The sequence below is a fragment of the Rattus rattus genome, chromosome X (genome assembly GCF_011064425.1).
Source record: "Rattus rattus isolate New Zealand chromosome X, Rrattus_CSIRO_v1, whole genome shotgun sequence".
Lineage (NCBI taxonomy): Eukaryota > Metazoa > Chordata > Mammalia > Rodentia > Muridae > Rattus > Rattus rattus.
Genome location: NC_046172.1, coordinates 22,941,336 through 22,960,223, shown reverse-complemented (window position 1 = coordinate 22,960,223; position 18,888 = coordinate 22,941,336). Strand labels below are relative to the sequence as shown.

At 43.2% G+C, this 18,888-nt stretch overlaps 1 protein-coding gene across 1 annotated transcript in view; it reads left to right on the top strand.

Annotated features, from left to right (window-relative positions):
* Positions 1-17,864, top strand: part of Rai2 (retinoic acid induced 2) — a 61,394-nt gene extending 43,530 nt beyond the window's left edge. The window contains 2 exon segments of the mRNA XM_032889966.1: positions 15,904-16,330; positions 16,333-17,864. Coding sequence (XP_032745857.1) covers positions 15,928-16,330; positions 16,333-17,516 — 1,587 coding nt within the window. The 5' untranslated portion in view covers positions 15,904-15,927 and the 3' untranslated portion in view covers positions 17,517-17,864.
* The last annotated feature ends 1,024 nt before the right edge of the window (positions 17,865-18,888 follow it).

Below are 18,888 nucleotides of genomic sequence, written 5' to 3'. Positions count from 1 at the left end.
CTAATGAGAAGCCAGGAGTGCTTGTTCCCAAGTGTATGAATGTGTTATAACATGATCCTCCTGCTTAGTCTTCTACCATGCTGTATTAGTCAGGGTTCTCTAGAGTTACAGAACTTATGGGTAGTCTCTATATAGTAAGAGAATTTGTTGATGACTTACAGTCTGTAGTCCAACATACTGACTGACATGGGCCTTCCATCCCCAGAAGATTCAGGGCTCAGGAAACAAAACTTCTCACAGCCCTGCCTCTCTGCTCACTGGAGACAACTCCCTTGTCTCTGCAAATGCTAATGAAACACACGATTTGGGTGTATCATTTATGTAGTAACCAAGCAAAAAATAGTTCAGAACACACATTAATATATCAAGCCAGGAGGAGCAGCCGAGGGTGCTTGGTACTTTGACAACGAGAAAGTTAGTATGATAAGAGCCTGGCATTTGAAATTTGCTTACAGTTCTCTCTTTCAGCCAGTAGGTTTTGGAGTCTCCGAACCTAGAGGAAGAAACTGAGTAGACTGTCCGAGATGGTGAAGACAATCTATCCCCTATTTACTTTGGTGAACACATGACAGTGGGTCCCAGGAAGCACGTATGGAACTGCCAAATGTTAAAATGTGTTGCAACAAAAGATTGAAAATATACTGAGGCTTAAACACAATCAACACTGCTTTCTTAATCATGTAAAGCCCCCAGTCTATGCTGATGAAGGATACCTTATCTCCAAGGAAAGATAGGGGCATATAGTCCTTCACATCTTCTGCTCAACTATCTTTATTAGGCAGCTTCCCAAAGACCCTTGTGTGAAAAGGAATTGGATCATCACACATGGAAGAAAGGTTTATAGTAACCAGGTCTGGAAGTGAGTCACACTGCTTTTATTCCCAGTTGATTGGCCAACACTTAGACATATGACCACAACTAACTACAATGGAGATGGGAAACTGTAGTCCAAGAAGAAGGGAACATAAATTTGATGGACAGGCAGTCAGCCAATCAGAGATGAAATGTTCTTGGATGGGCTGACATTAGCCCCTGCTTGGGATGTAGGCTAGTTCTGAGACAAAGTCAGCTTTCCATTACTTTTACATGTATCTGGGACAATCATCATTTAAAAATGGTTTATTTTGGCACTCAGCCTTGGAAACTTCGAACAACAAGTTTGGTTGTTCCTGTTACTTTATTGCCCATGGCAAAGTAGTACTCTGGGGTGTGGAGTGCACAGAGAAGAAAAAAGCGGTCCCCTTATAGCCAGTAAGTGAAAAAGAGAGCAAGATGAAGGCCTGAGGTCCCATTATTGCCTTTAAGAATATAGTTTCAGTGGTCTGAAGATCTTCTATAAGGCCCCACCTCTCAGAGTTTTCACTAGACCAAAGATTAAGCTTTTTAACGCACAAGGGTCTGAGGTACAATTATCCAAACTCTGTTACACAGTAAACAAGAATTGAGGTCTAAAAAATGTAAGGGAACAGCAGATTCAAGATGTGCCCTTCTGGGCCCAGGAAACACTAGTGACGGCGATGGGAGAAGGGAACTAAGGCAGGGATTGGTCAGGAGACTAAAACTAAGTAGGTCTGTCTGAGGTTCAGAAGGCAAAACAATTCCAAGTTCTAAACCAGGAGCTATCACCTACTTTGTGCTCTCCTACTCTCCCTGCCCCCATGCATGCTGCCAAGAATCTCTACTTTGCCTTCCCACTCCCCTCCCCCAGATCTGCCTTCCCCGCAGCGCATGTTGTTCCAGTTCTGGAAAGCTTTGTTCCTTTCTCCCATCAAAACAACCATTTCCTGGGGACTCACAGGGGTGCGAGGGGGTAGGAAACAACAATTCAACAAATCAAATCCCACCAAGGCGGTAGCAATCTGCCGGGGTTGCTGAGAAACAGATGAGAAAATGAATGTAGAGTACCTTGCAGGGTGCCTGGCACCTGATAACTCAGAGCTCAGTAATAGTTTATCATTATCTTCCTGTGAGTGGATAAAAGAAAGGCTGCAAAGAAGCAGGTATTGTGGCGCTAACAAAGTCCTGGGAATTAAATTGCTTCTTCCTGTGCTCTCCACCTAAGAGTCTCATTATTTAACGGAGGCCTCCTAGTCATTTACAACTACGAAGACACAAAAATATTACCTGCTGGTAGAGTGGATAATCCTTTAGGACATGAGGTTAAGTGCTCAGGGGTGACACTGAAAACCCCTGGAAGAGCTGAACAGTTGTCTAAATTTTCAGGCATCCTTGTTCTCAGAAGTCCTGGGCTCCAGATGCCCAGTCAGCTGGATCTCCTGGACACACTTGTCCTCTTGTGCCTCTCCTTCAGTCCTGTACTTGTAGAACCCCATGAGCCCTACATCCTCCTATTCCTTCTGCTGAAATGCTGACAAAGTGGCAAGATTCAGCGTACCTTACCACCTGTGTGGTCCCTCACATCTTGTGTAAAAACACCGTGGCTGAAGAGGGAACAACATGAATCTCGAAGACCTGTTTCACTCCTACTTGACGTGTGTGTGTGTGTGTGTGTGTGTGTGTGTGTGTGCGTGTGTGTGTGTGATCACATGCATTCTAAAGGAATTCTTTCCCCTAAAGAAAATAGGAACCAACACCTATACTTTGCATTAACAAGCCGAATGTTATAGAGCTAATCGTTTTCCTTCCCCACCTCAACTCTATGTTGTCTATGCTACATTAGCTTCAACCTTGATACTCCCTTCAAGATAAATACAGTGAAATTTTGGTGACTTGAAACAACTCAACCTCCCCAGGATTCAGCCAAGTGTAGTGTTCTTAAGAGTGTTGCTTGCAGGCAGAGGGGTGTTTCTGAGAAAACAGAATTCCAGAAAGAAGTTGACTGTTTAAAAGATGAGCACATCATCATCATCATCATCATCATCATCATCATCATCATCATCAGACAGTTTGCACTATGAAGTAGTGTTTATTTATATGTTTGGTCCCTCCTGTGTTGGAACACAGGATTACTAAAAGATATTTGCTCTGTAGATTTATCCCAGGAACATCTTGTATTCCAGCTGACAAAAATAATATCAAAAACCTATCAAAATAGAAAAGAACTTTCTGTAGGGCTCCAGATATGTTCCAACAAAAGACCACGTTAGTTAAACTGACCATCTCTTGAAATGTTTGCTTTTGATAGCTAGTCCTTTCTGCTTTCCTTGTGAGCCTTCCTTTTTTATGAAATCTTGAAGCATGCTTCTCATGATTCCTCTAAGGCATTGGCATTGTTATTCAAGCATGGTGTTTTCCTCACATGGGTCATAGAAGGTTTCACCCAGTGGGGAAACACATGACCCTATGTAGTGGTCAAATTAGTGCCGTTATTATCACATAATAATCATTGACATTTTTAGGGTATGGTTGGCATAGGAGATAATGTTGGTATCTTGCCTTTCTTGAGGCTGCTTACCTCAAATACCTGTGACTCTCCCTAAGGGTTTACTTTTTTTGGTTTGGTCTTTGGAGTACATTAAATCTGGTCTTCATGGGGTTGGGGATTTAGCTCAGTGGTAGAGCGCTTGCCTAGGAAGCGCAAGGCCCTGGGTTCGGTCCCCAGCTCCGAAAAAAAGAACCAAAAAAAAAAATCTGGCCTTCATGATAGGCTAGCTGGAAGTGCCAAAGAATGAACTCATCTTCCACTGACCCTCAACCATCAGTTGTTGGAGTCAATGAATAAATTCCAACCTCCTAGCTTTTCAGTTGACATAGCTCTGGAGAATGTGATCTTTCCTGTCTCTTGCCCTTCACTAGTGGAACAGAGTTCCAATTGTTCACTGGTAATGGTAACTTGCTTGATAATTTGGCTTTCTTCCTTTTCCTGTCTCTCTACTTCATTCCTTTTTTTGAATCTGTACTCAAATATACTAGCTTTAGTAAAATCTTTGTCTATGGTTATTCTACAGGGGAATCCAAGATAACCAACCAGCTGGGATCACTCAAACACAAAACACTCCACCCACCCTACCCCCAGTTTTCCTCACCATGATCATCATCATTGGCGATTGAGTTTCCATTGTGGCTATAGCCTTGTATATCATAAGTGGGATACAGTCCTGTATTCTTGCATGGCAAGGCAGAAATAAGAAGGTAGGTAGCCGGTCCAGTTACCCAGTCCTATGAGAAAAAGCCATGCCTGGATACTGAGAAAGTCTCCATAATGGAAAGTAAAATATTAACAATTTCCTTTTGAATGAGAAATAAATGTTTGCTTATTGAGTCTATAAAGAATAACTGGGTCATGTTCATATCTTGCCTTAGCTCTGAGTGCCTAAATTTGGAGGCCATGTTGTAATCAGGTACTTTTTAATACTGCCAACTGACTTGGTCAGTAGTTGTAAGGTCTTGTCCCTATGGAAAGATGTTAAGATCGACAGAAAGTCCTTCCTGGTGATTAGCGTCTTCAAGTTCCTCAATTAGAATCACATTTCTTTGTCCATGGCTTTAGCATGCCTGGATTATATTTATTACGTTAGTAATGAAGACATAATACTTAGTCATACATCTAATCAAGACAGTCAAACACTTCATTCAAGATTAGTTTATCAGCTTTTATCTAGAAAATCAAATTTTGATGAGAGAAACTCAATTCTTCCTGCTCAGTGTATAGCAGGAGGTGCCAGAGGTATGGATAAATAGAAAGACCAGACTTGATAAGAAGGCACGTGTGTGTAGTTTTTCCTAGTACTGTGAACACAGCAAGTCCTGAGTGAAGGTGCTTGGTTGTTTGAAAATCAGGAGAGTCCCCGACTTCCATCCAATGTTTGGTGGTGGGTGGCTGCATCTGTTTCCGTCAGCTGCGTGGTAGAGCCTTTCAGAGGACAGTTATGCTAGACTCCTGTGATACCCTTTTGGGTCTGGGTTCCCACACTCAGGATGTTATTTTCTAGTTCCATCCATTTGCTTGCAAAATTCATGATGTCCCTGTTTTTAATAGCTGAATAGTATTCCATTGTGTAAACGAATCACATTTTCTGTATCCATTCTTCAGTTGAGGGACATCTGGCTTGTTTCCAGTTTCAGGCTATTCCGAATAAAGCTGCTTCGAACACAGTTGAGCACATGTCCTGATCTGTTCCCCAACAGGGCTGCCTTGTCTGGCCTCAATGGAAGAGGATGCCCCTAACCCTGTGAGGGGTGGAGAGGGAGGAGCAGCCCTGGAAGCAGCCAAGCTGCTGCAGCCTTGCTCCTTGACATCACCCCGTGCGGCTTTACTGAAGAACTTTCATTCTGTTTTTCCCCCTGCAGCCTCCCTCAGTTTCAGTGTCTTAACACTTCTATCCAAGCAAGCTCTTTCTCATTTGAACCTAAAATCTTTGGACTGTACCTTTTACTTTGGCCTACTTAGCAGAGTCTCCCTTTGCTCTCTTTTTCCCTCTTATCCTTTCTTAATCTTCCTCTTTGGGAATCCTTTGTTTTTGTGAGTGAGAAGATGTCCCTATTATCACTAATAAATGGGGAGAGAAAACTCTTTAGAACCTGTGCAAGGACGGAAAACTGAAGAATCCTAAGTGATATTATGCATAAATGGCTGAAATCTCAGACTCCATGAAAGTTCTCATGAATCCACACGTGCACGATACATAAGACTTTGCTCTGTTTCTCTCTCCTCTCCTCGTCCTGCCAGGTGAGAAACAGACTTTTATATTTATACATCTTTTCCTGTCATCTTCGGTTTCTAATACTATGACAGTGTGGTCTTCTCTTTTTACTGGAAATGTGTGATGTTCTAGTGATGTTGGGATTAAGTGTGCTAGAGAGTTTGCCTGAAAACTTGACCACTGGGTGTAATACACATTTTATGATACACACTTTCCCAGTCCCTTGCAGCTGATTTTCAAGGTAAGATTTGAATAAACAGGCTAACAGATGTGCCAACCCATTCACATATTCTCGAAACTTTGATAATTCTACTCCAGATGGTTAGAGAAAATCTGGGCAGTGGGTTTGACAAAAAAGCAAAACAATGATGCCATGACAATTAGCAACAAAGATGATGGCAATGGGGATGATAATAGCCATAGCAATGTGAATGACAACTAAGAGGACAGTGGCAACTGCATAATGATTATAGTGAAGATGAAGATGACAGTGAAAGCAAGCAGTGATGAAGTCAATGAGGACCATGATGGTGGTGTTGATCGAGCCTTCCATGTGCCAGGCCTTGTAGAAAGCTCTTCACTTAACTGAGCTCCCTCTTCATTACAGCCATCTCATGGGAAGGCTCTTTATTTTTCACTCTTCGTCTTGCATAGAGGTTAACTGAGGCTTGGCACTAAAGGGCCCAAGGTCATTCAAAAGGTAAAGTTTGAACCTGGGACTCAGTTCAATGTTTTTTCCTCTTCCTCATTCGCAGGAGGGCACAGTGCCCAGAGTAAACTGACACTATCTCCATATGAGTGGTTGATGAGGGGCCTTAGAAAAGGGAAACTCTAAACCCAAGTACCTTAGAATTCTGCACCCGCTTTCCTTCTAGTGACCCCCTCAGAGGGTCTATTTCTGGCATAGTGGCTTCTGGAAAATGTCCTTCTAGTGACATAGAATTATAAACAATCTTTTTTTCCCCAGAACAAAAATTTAACCTTTGTTTTTTTTTTTTTTTTTGGTTCTTTTTTTCAGAGCTGGGGACCGAACCCAGGGCCTTGCGCTTCCTAGGCAAGCGCTCTACCACTGAGCTAAATCCCCAACCCCAAAATTTAACCTTTGTATCTCAATCAGAAATATGCTTTCTTCCAGAAGACAGGTTCCCCCACTTCTTCATTCCAAATTTAAGAGGTTTCTTTGTTGCCAGAAATTTTTCCTCAAACCATTTCTCTTCAAGATGATAGACCTGGCCTAAGGCCTTAAACATGACTTCTGTGAAAACTTCCTTTAAAGCCCAGGCACCTGTGCTTGTCTAGAAGCTGGGTGTCTGGTAGGAATTTGTAGGGACTCAGGTAAATGCAAGGATCATCAATTGGTAGTTTATGCAGTCCACTGTCCACTCGAACATGCTCAGCCACCCCAACAGTTCCTCCTGATTGACTCCTGTGGTACTGGTGTATTCTTCTTACCACCTACTGAAGCTCATCGTAATGGGAAGAAAACATGTCTTTCCTCTCAATGGCAGGGGCAGCCCTCTATAGATAAACACTGTTCTCTATCTTATGTCATGCCTGCCACAGCTGTCCAGACACTGGCATTTATCCTTTAGAAATGTATTTCTTTATCTCTGTAAGAAAAATTGGCCTCGAAAGAACCCTGAAGGAAGCACATAGCCCAGGGAGACAGTGGATTTGATTCCTGTTTCAAAAACTACACCAATACACAAGGCAATGGTCCTTTAGAAAAGGAAAAGAATAGGAAATGCAGGCCTAGCCCACAGTAGATCTCCAGATCAGTTTTGAAAGAATGGATGAATGAATGAACATAAATCTGGTTTTCGAATCCTTCCTTATACTAAGACCTGCATGGTTCTAAGGACCACCATCAGTCCTTAGGACTATTGGGACAGTAAATGAGAAAATAAATGTAGAGGCATCTGGCATTATTTACCAGAAAGACAAAAGAGACAGAATGACCTCCCCAGCCAGGCTCCTAGAATCCTGTTGAGCTCCTCTTGAATCCAATAACACACTTGAAAACTCAGGCCTGAGAACTGGGGGTTCTGACCCTTCAATTCTGCTTGGCCCACATGTTCCTTTGTGTCCTCTAGCATTTGAAAGAAAGGCTCAGATAACATGTCTTGGGGAGGAGGAAGCACAGTTTTAAGAGTCAGTGTCCACTGTGCTGTATGAACCTGAACAAGCCACGTGGCTTCTGGGTGTCAGTTTCCAGCTCTGTAACACAGGAAGAAGGGTGTATTGAGCTAGTGACCAGTCTAAACTTGGACAGAAGAGTTCTAGAAATCTACTTGGGTCCTGCCTGAAAGTTTCATCTTTCTTGCTGAGTAGTGTCATTTCATGCTTGTGTTTATATCAGGGAAAACTGAACACACGCCTCTCTCTCCTCTCTCTCTCTCTCTCTCTCTCTCTCTCTCACACACACACACACACACACACATTCTCTCACTCTCTCTCTCAAACACACACATTCTCTCTCTCTCACACACACATTCTCTCTCACACACACACATTCTCTCTCTCTCTCACACACACATTCTCTCTCTCTCTCACACACACACATTCTCTCTCTCACACACACACACACATTCTCTCTCTCTCACACACACATTCTCTCTCTCACACACACACACACAAACACACACACCATGTGTGTTCTTATGTTTTCATATTACATGCACACAACAATAAGAAAACAAGAATGCAAAGGATGAGATTTTAAGCTAAACATACATAATGTATCATTCCAGGGTATGCATTTCTCTCCTTTCTTCAAGATGATCTTCAGACTGTTAACGTCACTGGTCCAGTTAATGGCACTGGATCTGACCCCCTCTATATTTTTTGAACCAGTATAGGAGACGATTTAATGATTTTGCACCCTTTCTGGAAAGACTACAGGACTTTCCATAGCCAATGCCCACTGTTACGAAGGTTGATCTCAGTTGAAATTTGGATGACCATCACAGTTTTAAGTACTGGATTGGGTGACTCGATTCCAAAGTGAATTTGGATCCCCACATTACTTTTGGAAGACTGTATAAATCCCTGCAGGTAAAATATAACAAATGTGACGTTGGTGAATATTCTGTTATTTTTTTCATATTGTAACCAATTTGGGAATACATTCAAGTAGTAATTATGCTCACAGCTTTGTTAAAGTAAAAGGGCTTTGTGCTGATGTTTAAAGCTCAGAAAATTCAATCACTGGGGCAAGTAATAGACAATTACTACACCCTGTGGGGAGAGAAAATCCATTTTGAACCCGGTTGGAGTTGCTTCTTAGATAGTGCACCCTGGGTCCTAAATGATGAAACCATACATGTGTACAGTATTAAAGGCCATAATATGCTCTTCTCTTGTGGTTCATAGTTAATGACTAGTGATTTTTGTACAGAATTAGGCCATTTGTTGATGGTGTTTTGTAAGTCTTAGTCAAAAGTAGAAAACAGACTAAGAATAAGGAGCAATTGGAAGGGAAACAAATTTTATCAGAGGTCTTTAGCAAACTAGCCTTCCAAGAGGGAGAAACTTCTCACTATTTTATGGGATTGAGGCACAGAGGGACACAATGCAAGGGCCAGGTGGCAACTGAGAGAGTTTGGGACGATAATGGCTTCAGTGTTTTCTGTGACATAAAAAGGAAAATCAGCCACTACAAAAGGCAGCTCGCTAGCTGTCTAGTTTTCTAGCTTTAAGTTAAGGGTTACAAATTTGACTGCATATTAGAATTACCTGGTGAATTCTATGTACTCCAGACGCAAGCTGTAACTCCAAAACTTTGAATCTGTCTTGGGAATGAGACAGGCATTGCATTTTTTTGAAGATCCCAGGCAATTCCAATATACAGATCCAATGTTTGAGATCCAATAATAAGACAGTGTTTTGCAAACCTGAATATGCACACAGATCACCCAAGGATCTTTATATATTTTCACTTCGTGTGCATTAGTGTTCTGCCTGCATGTATGTCTGTCTGTGTCAGATCCCCTGGAAGTAAAGTTACAGACAGTTGTGAGCTGCCTTGTGGTTGCTGGGAATTGAACTCAGGTCCTCTGACAGAACAGTCAGTGCTCTTAACCACTGAACCATCTCTCCAGTCCCCCCACCTCCAACCCAAGGATCTTGTTCACATGCAGATTATGATTCAGAGAGTCTGGGTTGTGGCTTAAGATTCTGCATTTCAAACAAGCTTGTGAGTAATGCTGTTGTAGCTGTTCCAAAGACTTCACTTTCAACAACGATGTAGACAGTCCTGCTGACCAGATATAATTGATAGCTGGTACTTGCTCCATATAAACTAAGACTATTTTACCACTTGGAAAATATTTCTTAGGAAACTTCCAGGATTTACAGCCATATGCTATATGTCTTGTAACGATTCTCCTATCAACGATGGACTGCAGTACAATGGTTATTCCACAAGATTGTATCACCAGGAAATATGATAACCACATTCTATCATACAATCACACTCAGCTGTGTTTACAAGTGACAGAACTAACCAACACTATGCATCTCAGCATATGTCACCGCCATTAAATGACACATGGTAATCATTTAAAGAATGGTTGCTTTAGGGAAGAAACTTGTGTTAATTAAGGGGAAAAATCTTGATGAGACTTATTTTGGTGACAGGAGAATGAATCACATTTGCAACCTTTTTATGATGAAGGGAGCATCACTGGGAGCAATGATAGACTTTGGTTCTCTAAAACAGGGACAGAGGCACAAAGATGGGACTTGTAAAACTTGCTAAAGCTTATAAGTCCAGAATATGCCACAAACTAGCCCAGATCATTACAGTTGTTTTCCATGAAGCTTAGTGCACTTTCTGAGTGACCCCTCAGTTCAGTAATCTCAAAGGGCTCTGCAGGGCCTTCAAACGAGAATCAATTTTGGCTCCAGTTGCTATGAAATAAATCCCTCCCTACTTGTCCTCCACATTGAAGTAGTCAGTCCTATAGTCTTTGATTAGATGTGTTTGATTCCTCACACCATGCAACCCATGGAAATCTTTAGACTAGCTTCTGTGGTGAAAATGCTTTTAATTTACAAAATACAATCAAACCCTTAGTTAGATGGTGATCTGGGCCTCTGAAAGGGCTCCTAGTATACCCTGTAAATTCTTGGCTCAGAAATCAGGCTTGGCCAGAGTCAGAGACTTTGTCGCTGGAATTCATAGTTCCGTTAGTTTTAATTTGTGCAGGATCTTCAGGGGTGCTCTCAATGGTATGAGTTGGGATGTGGCTGAGGATATTGATATTAGGGGTAAAAGTAGTGGGATAATTACAGGCATGTGTGTGTGTGAGAGAGAGAGGGGGGGAGGGACTTAGTGCTAAATAACCACAATAAGGAAAAAGACATATTTTAACATCCAGAGATCTAAATTATCTGAGCAGTGGTAATTAAAGTAGTTTGTTTTCTAAATTAGACCATAAATGAAGCCTCCTTATAAAAGTATCATTTGTATGGCAGCTTAAAGTAGATTGTTGTGCAAAGCTGTGGAAGAGGCAGTTAGAGAAGGAGGATGGCTTGTATGAATATCCACCATGGTGCACATGTAGTGCAGGTCACTTAGGCTATGTGTCTGAGGTTGCCTTCGTCATATATGTACTTCTTTATAATGACAGTAGTCATTTTCAGTTTCTTTTTCTGGTTATGACAGAGAAACACAGGATGACACCATATCCTTAGTCCACAAAACACTTCCACATATACACTGTCTCATGGGGGTTGTTAGCGTTCTAAGTTCTACCCCACAGTTACCTGGCAATAGCCAGGTATGCCTGACACTATAAAAGGGGCTGCTTGCCGCCCTTGCTCCTTGCTCCTTTGCTCTTCTCTCTCTCTCTCTCTCTCTCTCTCTCTCTCTCTCTCTCTCTCTCCTTTTCTGCCCCTACTACCTCTTAACTCCCTTCCCCGTGCCCCTGAATAAACTCTGTTCTATACTACACTTTCATGTCGCTGGTCCCTCAGGAGGAAGGAGTGCCTCATCATGGGAGCACAGAGGCACCTCCTTCCCCCACACCTCCATAGAACATATCCCTGATCTCGTAATCTTTTAATAAATATATCAGGAGTCCCTCACAGTAGAGACAGTAACCACCATTATGCTATCCTATGATACTAATGGTCTTACCTAGTACTCTTCCCCAAAATTCCTACACCTCAATGTTGGTGAGCATTGGCCACTCTAGGTCACAATCTCCTCACTCATCAGAAGGGTCTGGAATATACTAAAGTAAAGATTCTCAATCTGTGGGTTCCGACACCCTTGAAGTCAAATGACCCTTCCACAGAGGTCACATATTAGGTATCTTGAATATATGATATTTACACTAAGATTCATAAGTCAAAAAATTACAGTTATAAAGTAGCAACAAAAATCGTTTTATGGTTGGGGGGTCACCACAACTGTATTAAAGGGCTACTGCATTAGGAAGGTTGAAAACCACTGGGCTAGAAAAATGCCCAGTTTAATGCTCCCCCTTCTCTCCTCTACCCCATGTGTTTGTCTTCTTTATTTCTCTCCTTCTGCCTCCCACAGTGATAATGGGCATAGGCAAAATGGTTGGTGATTTCATTTAAACCCATTTGAAAATGAAGTTTTACAAAATCCAAACATGAGAAAACATTCCCTGCTACCTCGGAGAGAATCCCTGACCACTCTGCTTGAGTTTAAGTTGGTGGCTTCTGTGGTGGTTTTGATTTGAAGAAGCCGGAACTCACATTCAGCCTGCACTGAAGTGACTCCAGTGCAGCTTGACTGAGTGGGCAGGATGGGGCTTTGTCTTCTTCAATGCCGTTAACTACCACTGGCCTCATCCTCATGGACAAGGACTTGCCCTTTGAACCCTTAATTTGTGAGCTGCTATTTTTATTCTCTGTGCATAGCCAGAGCTCCTAATACCAGTTCCTGCAGCAGCAGTTCCTGAGGTATCACACTTTCTCACTCACACCTTGTCCCTGCTGACCCAGAGCTGTAGAAGGGTGTCAGTTGGCATGTTGAATAAGGGGAGGAGGCACAAGCAGGAGAGAGAAAGAGCCTTTCTAGAAGGTTGAAAGGTATATGATAGAAGGTCTTTGTATTTTCTTAACCTGGATATCCTTGAGAAAAGTGTTATACCTGGTAGCGATAAAGTGGCAGAAACAGCCTGTCTAGGCTGGCCAATGGCTCTTCGGAGAAGCAGATGGAGTTATTCCCAGGCAATCTTTGGCTGAGAGCTCTAATGGTCAGGGAAGTGGAAGGAAGACTTTGTATTTCTTTCCCCCACCCGCAATGTGACAAGGCCTGCATGCCATTTATCTTGTCATATCTGTTTCCAGAAATAAATAAGACCCCAGAAATGGACCTGCCAGTTTCTCTGTCACTTCTGTGACCTGAGGACAGGTGGCTACTGGGTTGTAGGCTGAGAGATACCCTGCTATCAGTCCCCTAGTAACAGCACCAATCCAGCCAATCCAGGCTCACTCCCAAAGGACAGAAACTCCAGTGAGAAGGAGCTAAGCACAAACCTAATGGAGAAACTAGTCTGATGACAGCTTCATGAATTTGTTGGGAAATATCTGGCCTCTACTTTAAATTTCTGCAGTCATCCTCAGATACACCGTGTACTCCACATTGAAGGGGAGGCTATAGAGATTATTCTTGCCAGAAATCAAAATACAGGGGGCATACCTTAGACTGGCCTGGAATTCTAATTCTAGTCCCAATGTACCCTTAAGCTACTTATCTGACTTCACTGGTGGAATTAATTTCCCTGTTGACCATATGGGCATACTATTAGTCCTCTGCAAAGTTCATTCCAAGGACTGAACAAGTCAGATATTGAGTGGAACAAAGCAAATGTGCAATTGCTCCATATCTTGCTGTCTGTGGAAAAAGTAGAGACCTGTTTGGAGGCATCAAAAGTTTCGCTTGTCACATCCTGATCAGGATGATGTTGGAGAAGATAGCAGGCCTATTGGGATCATATCCTACTCTGGTGAAATCCTCTCTTTTTGCGTTAATCAGAAGGGTCATGGAAGAGGTAGCAGGCCTAGATCAAGGCCAATCTGTAGGAGCAAGGGAGGTTTCCCAGAAACAGTGAGGGCTAGCAATTGATCTGAGGATATGTACAAGTAACAGGTGAAGGGGTATCTAAAAAGTTGTCTTTTTTCCTTTGGGAGTGACTGAAGGAAAGGTAAAAGAGGGAAGAACTCAGGGAGGGAGACTACCACTTCTGAAGGTGCAAATAGACACAGTCATTGTGAAGAAGTACATAACATTCAAAGATGTCCTGAGACATGTCTTGATTTCTGTTTGGTCTTGGATGTGTGACTTCTCTATAGTTTCTGTCTTTGTACTTATCAGTCCCACCTAAGATTCTCTTCATCTTTTCCTCATCCTTTCATGGGAGTTCCAGCCACAGTGAGGGACAAGTTAGACCCTTGTGGGAAAAGAATCTTAGATTCATGGAGCCTCCACAGGACTGTGTGCCTGTGCCCCAAATATTTCTCCTGTTTTTGTTACCTCTTCTGTTCTTCCCCTTGTTCATGCTACAGTCTTGTCTGATGGAGGACATAAAGCTTCACTAGACAATAATCTCCATGAAAATAGGAGTCTTATCTCTCATGGCTTAAACTCTAGTCCTCAGAATATAGTAGGCATTTACAAAATAAATAGGTCACCTGAGTGAATGAATATATATATACATGTGAGAATGACTGTGAGTTTTGGCTGTCTGAGGTTTTCTGAGGCTGAAATAAGGGCCAGTCTTCTCAGGAAGGAATAAAGCCTTTGGTTAGGGTAAGTGCCTTCAGCCTTTCTAAAAGCAGGCTGCTTCCCAACTGTCCTAAGGAGATTTCTTGCCAACATACTTGGTTAACTTGTAGTTTCCAGAGGGCATGTTGCCCACAGGGACACAGGCTCTAGAGTCCCCCCTTGGAATTACTGCAATGTGTCATGCCAAACATCAGTTACACTCCACAGAGAAGTTTGGGCAGCATCCGTCACTTTCCTCACCCCCTCCTTCCTCAAAGCAATTCCTTATTTTGTGTATTTGACACATTCTGATGGCTTGAAAATGTCATGGAATTGTTCATTTGTTAATGGTGCATTTCTATAGAAAAACTATTTCTAACACCATGATGTGTTGGGTCACTGCTCTCTTTCGTTTGAGAGGTTGTAATCACAGTTTGTTGGTGAGAGGATAAAGATATGATGACCACACGACTAAAGTCTACACAGGTGAGGTCAAGAGTCTGTCTTGCCTCAGGCTTTTCAAGTGAAATGGAGGATTATTGAATTATTATCAAGCCCAACCACACTCCAGGGCTTCACAGATCCCTGAGTTAGACATGGTGCCTGCTTTCTCCATGGCAACAAGGCTAAATATGGACGCGTTTCCATGGAGAGCCATACCACAGCTGCAGCCCTGCCTCCTCCAGGAAGCATCCTCTCTGGGTTCATTTGCCCCCTTAGAAAGTGACCATCAGTGTTCAGGAGGTATCTAAGACATTGCCCCTAGATCTAGGCTCATCAGTACTCCTTTCTCTTGGTAACTACATGTTGGTAGAGGCAACAGGTCAGAAACATGGACAGGTGAGGCTCATGGGCTCAAAGACCATTCATACAAATCATTCCATCTTCCCTTTTCTCTGAAGAGTAGAGTTTCCTATTATCAGAGGAAAGGAAATTTGATTGGCTAGGAGGAGAGAGTGGGTAAGCATACTACTCTTTAAATTTCCACATCTCTTAGGAGAATTATTGCTACAGAGCTTTTGAAATATTTTCTGAAATTTCCCATACTTTTCAAATTCCATAATGACAACCCCACAGAGTTTAAATGTCTCTTTCCACAGTCATAGAATATTCCAATGTGACAAGGTTTTATTTTTCCTCACGGGAAAGTACGTTTGTTGTGTTTTCAGATTTGAACTGGATTAAATATCTGCATTTCTTAACGGTCTGACAGAGCAGCGTGGAATGAAACTTTGTTTTTGTTGAAGGCTGAAGATATAAGCTGAGTATTAGGCTTCAAAATAGCCTGTTTAACATCACTTGGTTATTTAGAGATTACATCATGTGTGTTTATAACTTAATCACTTGTTAACTTGGGTCTTTATAAGCACAGCTGATCATATGGGTGTGTTCGTGTATATTAGGAAATATCTATAATGCATATGTATACATAGAGCTGGGTTGTGCTGCCCAGTTAACTAAGCTATGGAAACTATTTTGAGACTGGAGAGATCTCGTAATGCAGTTATAAATAGTCTCTTAAGAAAGATTCATATCATGTGTTCTGTGTTGCAGGCCACGTGGCACCGGAGCCAAGTGATGGATGAGCTGCAGTCCCAGAACCTTTCAATGGACATGACTGATTCCCCTCCCACTTTGGCTAATAACAGACTGGAGAACGGCATGGCCCAGCTGATAACTACCGAGGCCTGGAACATCAACTCCACTGACCTGGTAAAGAAGGCCCTGGTGACCGTGCCTGCCCCATCAATTCTGAACCCCCCAGCTGAGTCACAGAGTGGCATGGCTCTGAAGGTAGCAGCCACCGTGCTGCAGCCCCTGTGCCTTGGGGAAAGCCCAGTGGTGATGCCCATTCACATGCAGGTGGAGGGAAGCTCTGCGCCAGAACTCAACCCCAACGGCAATGCTACCTATGTTATGACGACACAAGGCCCCGTGCAGTTACCGGTGATGTTGGAACAGCATGTTTTCCAGCATCTCAACACCCTCTAGTCCTGCCTCAGGAGGCCCCGTGCTCCTCCAATGCTATCCACAACAATCTCTTCCAGGGGGCTGAGGACTCTGAGGCCCAACCTCAGCTCCTGGACCTGAGGATTCCAAGTCAACCACAGGAGCCTACGTTGCCTTTTGAAGCTGTGCTCCAGAATTTATTCCCCACCCAAGGCTCTTTGGGCCCTCCACCCTGCCAGCCTCCTCCTGGCTATGCTCCAGTGCCTCCCCAGTCCTTTAACTCCCCCTTGTCTCCCCTAGTCCCACCAGCTACCCTCTTGGTGCCCTATCCCGTGATTGTCCCCTTGCCAGTTCCAGTGCCCATTCCCATCCCTGTCCCAGTGCCTCAGAGTTCTGAATCTAAGTTCAGCCCCAGTTTCCCCAAGCCACCATCTTCCTTCGGCCTGCACTCCTTTAAAGGTACTCAGACCACTCTGGAAAAGGATGAACTGAAGCCCTTAGACATCCTCCAGCCAAAGGAGTATTTCCAGCTCAGCCGCCACACAGTTATCAAGATGGGGGGTGAGAATGAGGCCCTGGATCTGTCCATGAAGTCAGTGCCCTGGCTCAAGGCTGGGGAAGCAAGCCCCCCAGTCTTTCAAGAGGACGCGGCCCTGGATCTGTCTTTGGCAGCCCACCGAAAAGCTGAGGTTCCCCCAGAGACATTGTATAACACCAGTGGGTCAGCAGATATTCAGGGTCACACCCTGCTGGAGAAACTTCCCAGTGGCATGGAAATGCCCTTTGCCCCGGCCAAGTCTCGTGAGGCCTCAGCCATGATGGATAGTCACAGCAGCAGCAGCAATGGCACCGAGATGGTCAGCCAGCCCATCCATCCTGGCAGTGAGTTAAAGCCTGAAAATAACATTGAGATCGTAAGTGAGTCTCAGGCGGCCAAGGTCATTGTGTCAGTTGAAGACGCTGTGCCTGCCATCTTCTGTGGCAAGATTAAAGGCCTCTCAGGGGTATCCACCAAAAACTTCTCCTTCAAAAGAGAAGACTCTGTGCTTCAGGGTTATGACATCAACAGCCAAGAAGACGAGTCCCTGGGAAACACCGAGCCTCTTAGGAAACCCATCAAAAATCGGAGCATAAAGTTAAAGAAAGTGAACTCCCAGGAAATACACATGCTCCCAATTAAAAAACAACGGCTGGCCACCTTTTTCCCAAGAAAGTAAATAAGGGCTTTAAAACATTTTTATGATTATGATGTGGGGAAAGGTGCATTGTTTTTTTTAAAGGCATCTAAAACAAATTATCTTTGTTAATTATTTTGGGGCATAGGTGGGAGCAGAAAGGCAAATTAGCTAGTATCATTTTCTTTTTTAATTTTTGACTTTTCACAAATGAGTAAATAAGAGCAACCTATTTTTCAAGCAGATTGCACATTTTTTTGCAGCTTTAATGGAATATTGGGTGAATCAGAGGGGGTGAGAGCTATTTTCATTGCCACAAAGTGCTTTGATGATGTAATACCTAATAAAGGGTAGGATGACTATTTCACAATAAATGTTTGTTTGCACTAATTGGTTGCAGTATTCTGTCATTTGTAAAATTTACATTTCTCAACTGGCGTGGTTGGCCTACACTTTTGCTTGTAAAGAGCTCTAATTTATTACTATTTAGAGACCTAAGCTCTTCAGGCATGTTGGGAAATACTGCCTTGCGCCCCAGAGGAGGAGGATTCAGGGTTTGTATGGTCTCTAACAAATCACTTTTCCCTCTGGGCCTTGGTTGGGTTTTTGCTGCTGCTGCTGCTGCTTTTATTCTAATGTGGCAAAGGCCCAGGGAGGGGGCAGAAATGTGAGTCTCAAGTACTCAAGGCCTCTCTCAGGTCACTCAGTTCTTGACTGTGTTGAGTTTTTTTTTTTCTTGGACTTCTCCATGCTTAAAAAAAAACACAAATGAGTGTAAAAGAATAAAAACAGTGCCTGTGCTTGGCATAGTGGCCATTGCCTGTAGTCTGGAGGCTGAGGTGAGAGGGTGGTAAACTAAAGGCAAGCTGTGATTCAATGCAGAATAAATGAATGAATAAAATAACAAAGTAAAAGTACCCCTGCTTCTCTCCCTGGACCTCAGAGCATAGCTGGGAATGGCTGCCCTTTGGCAAGGCAATAAGAACATTGTTCTTAATGGTTTGAAAAATCTTGTGAGTCAAGTGCTGTTGCAGGCCACTCAGAGCCAGGGGAAAGTCAACTTCATATGAATCTAGACCACAAGAAAGTCAGTCTTTGTTAGATTAGCTCAGTGGTTCACAAATGAGCGTGATTGTGTGTTGCCTCCCTGCCCCGCCCCCACCCCCTAACCAGGGGACATCTGGCAATGTCTGGCAATGCTTAAGGATGATTTGGGCTGTCACAACTGGGGGGAGGGGCTTTCTATCATCATCTAGGAGGTAAACTAGGGACACTGCTACTGCTGAACATCTTATGGTGCAAAAAAGCACAAGCTAGCCCCACCCCTAACAAAGAATGGCCTGAGCCACGATGACAACCATGCTGAGGCTGAGAGCCCTAGCTAAGCCGCTTCTTGACGGATGGAAGCAATACA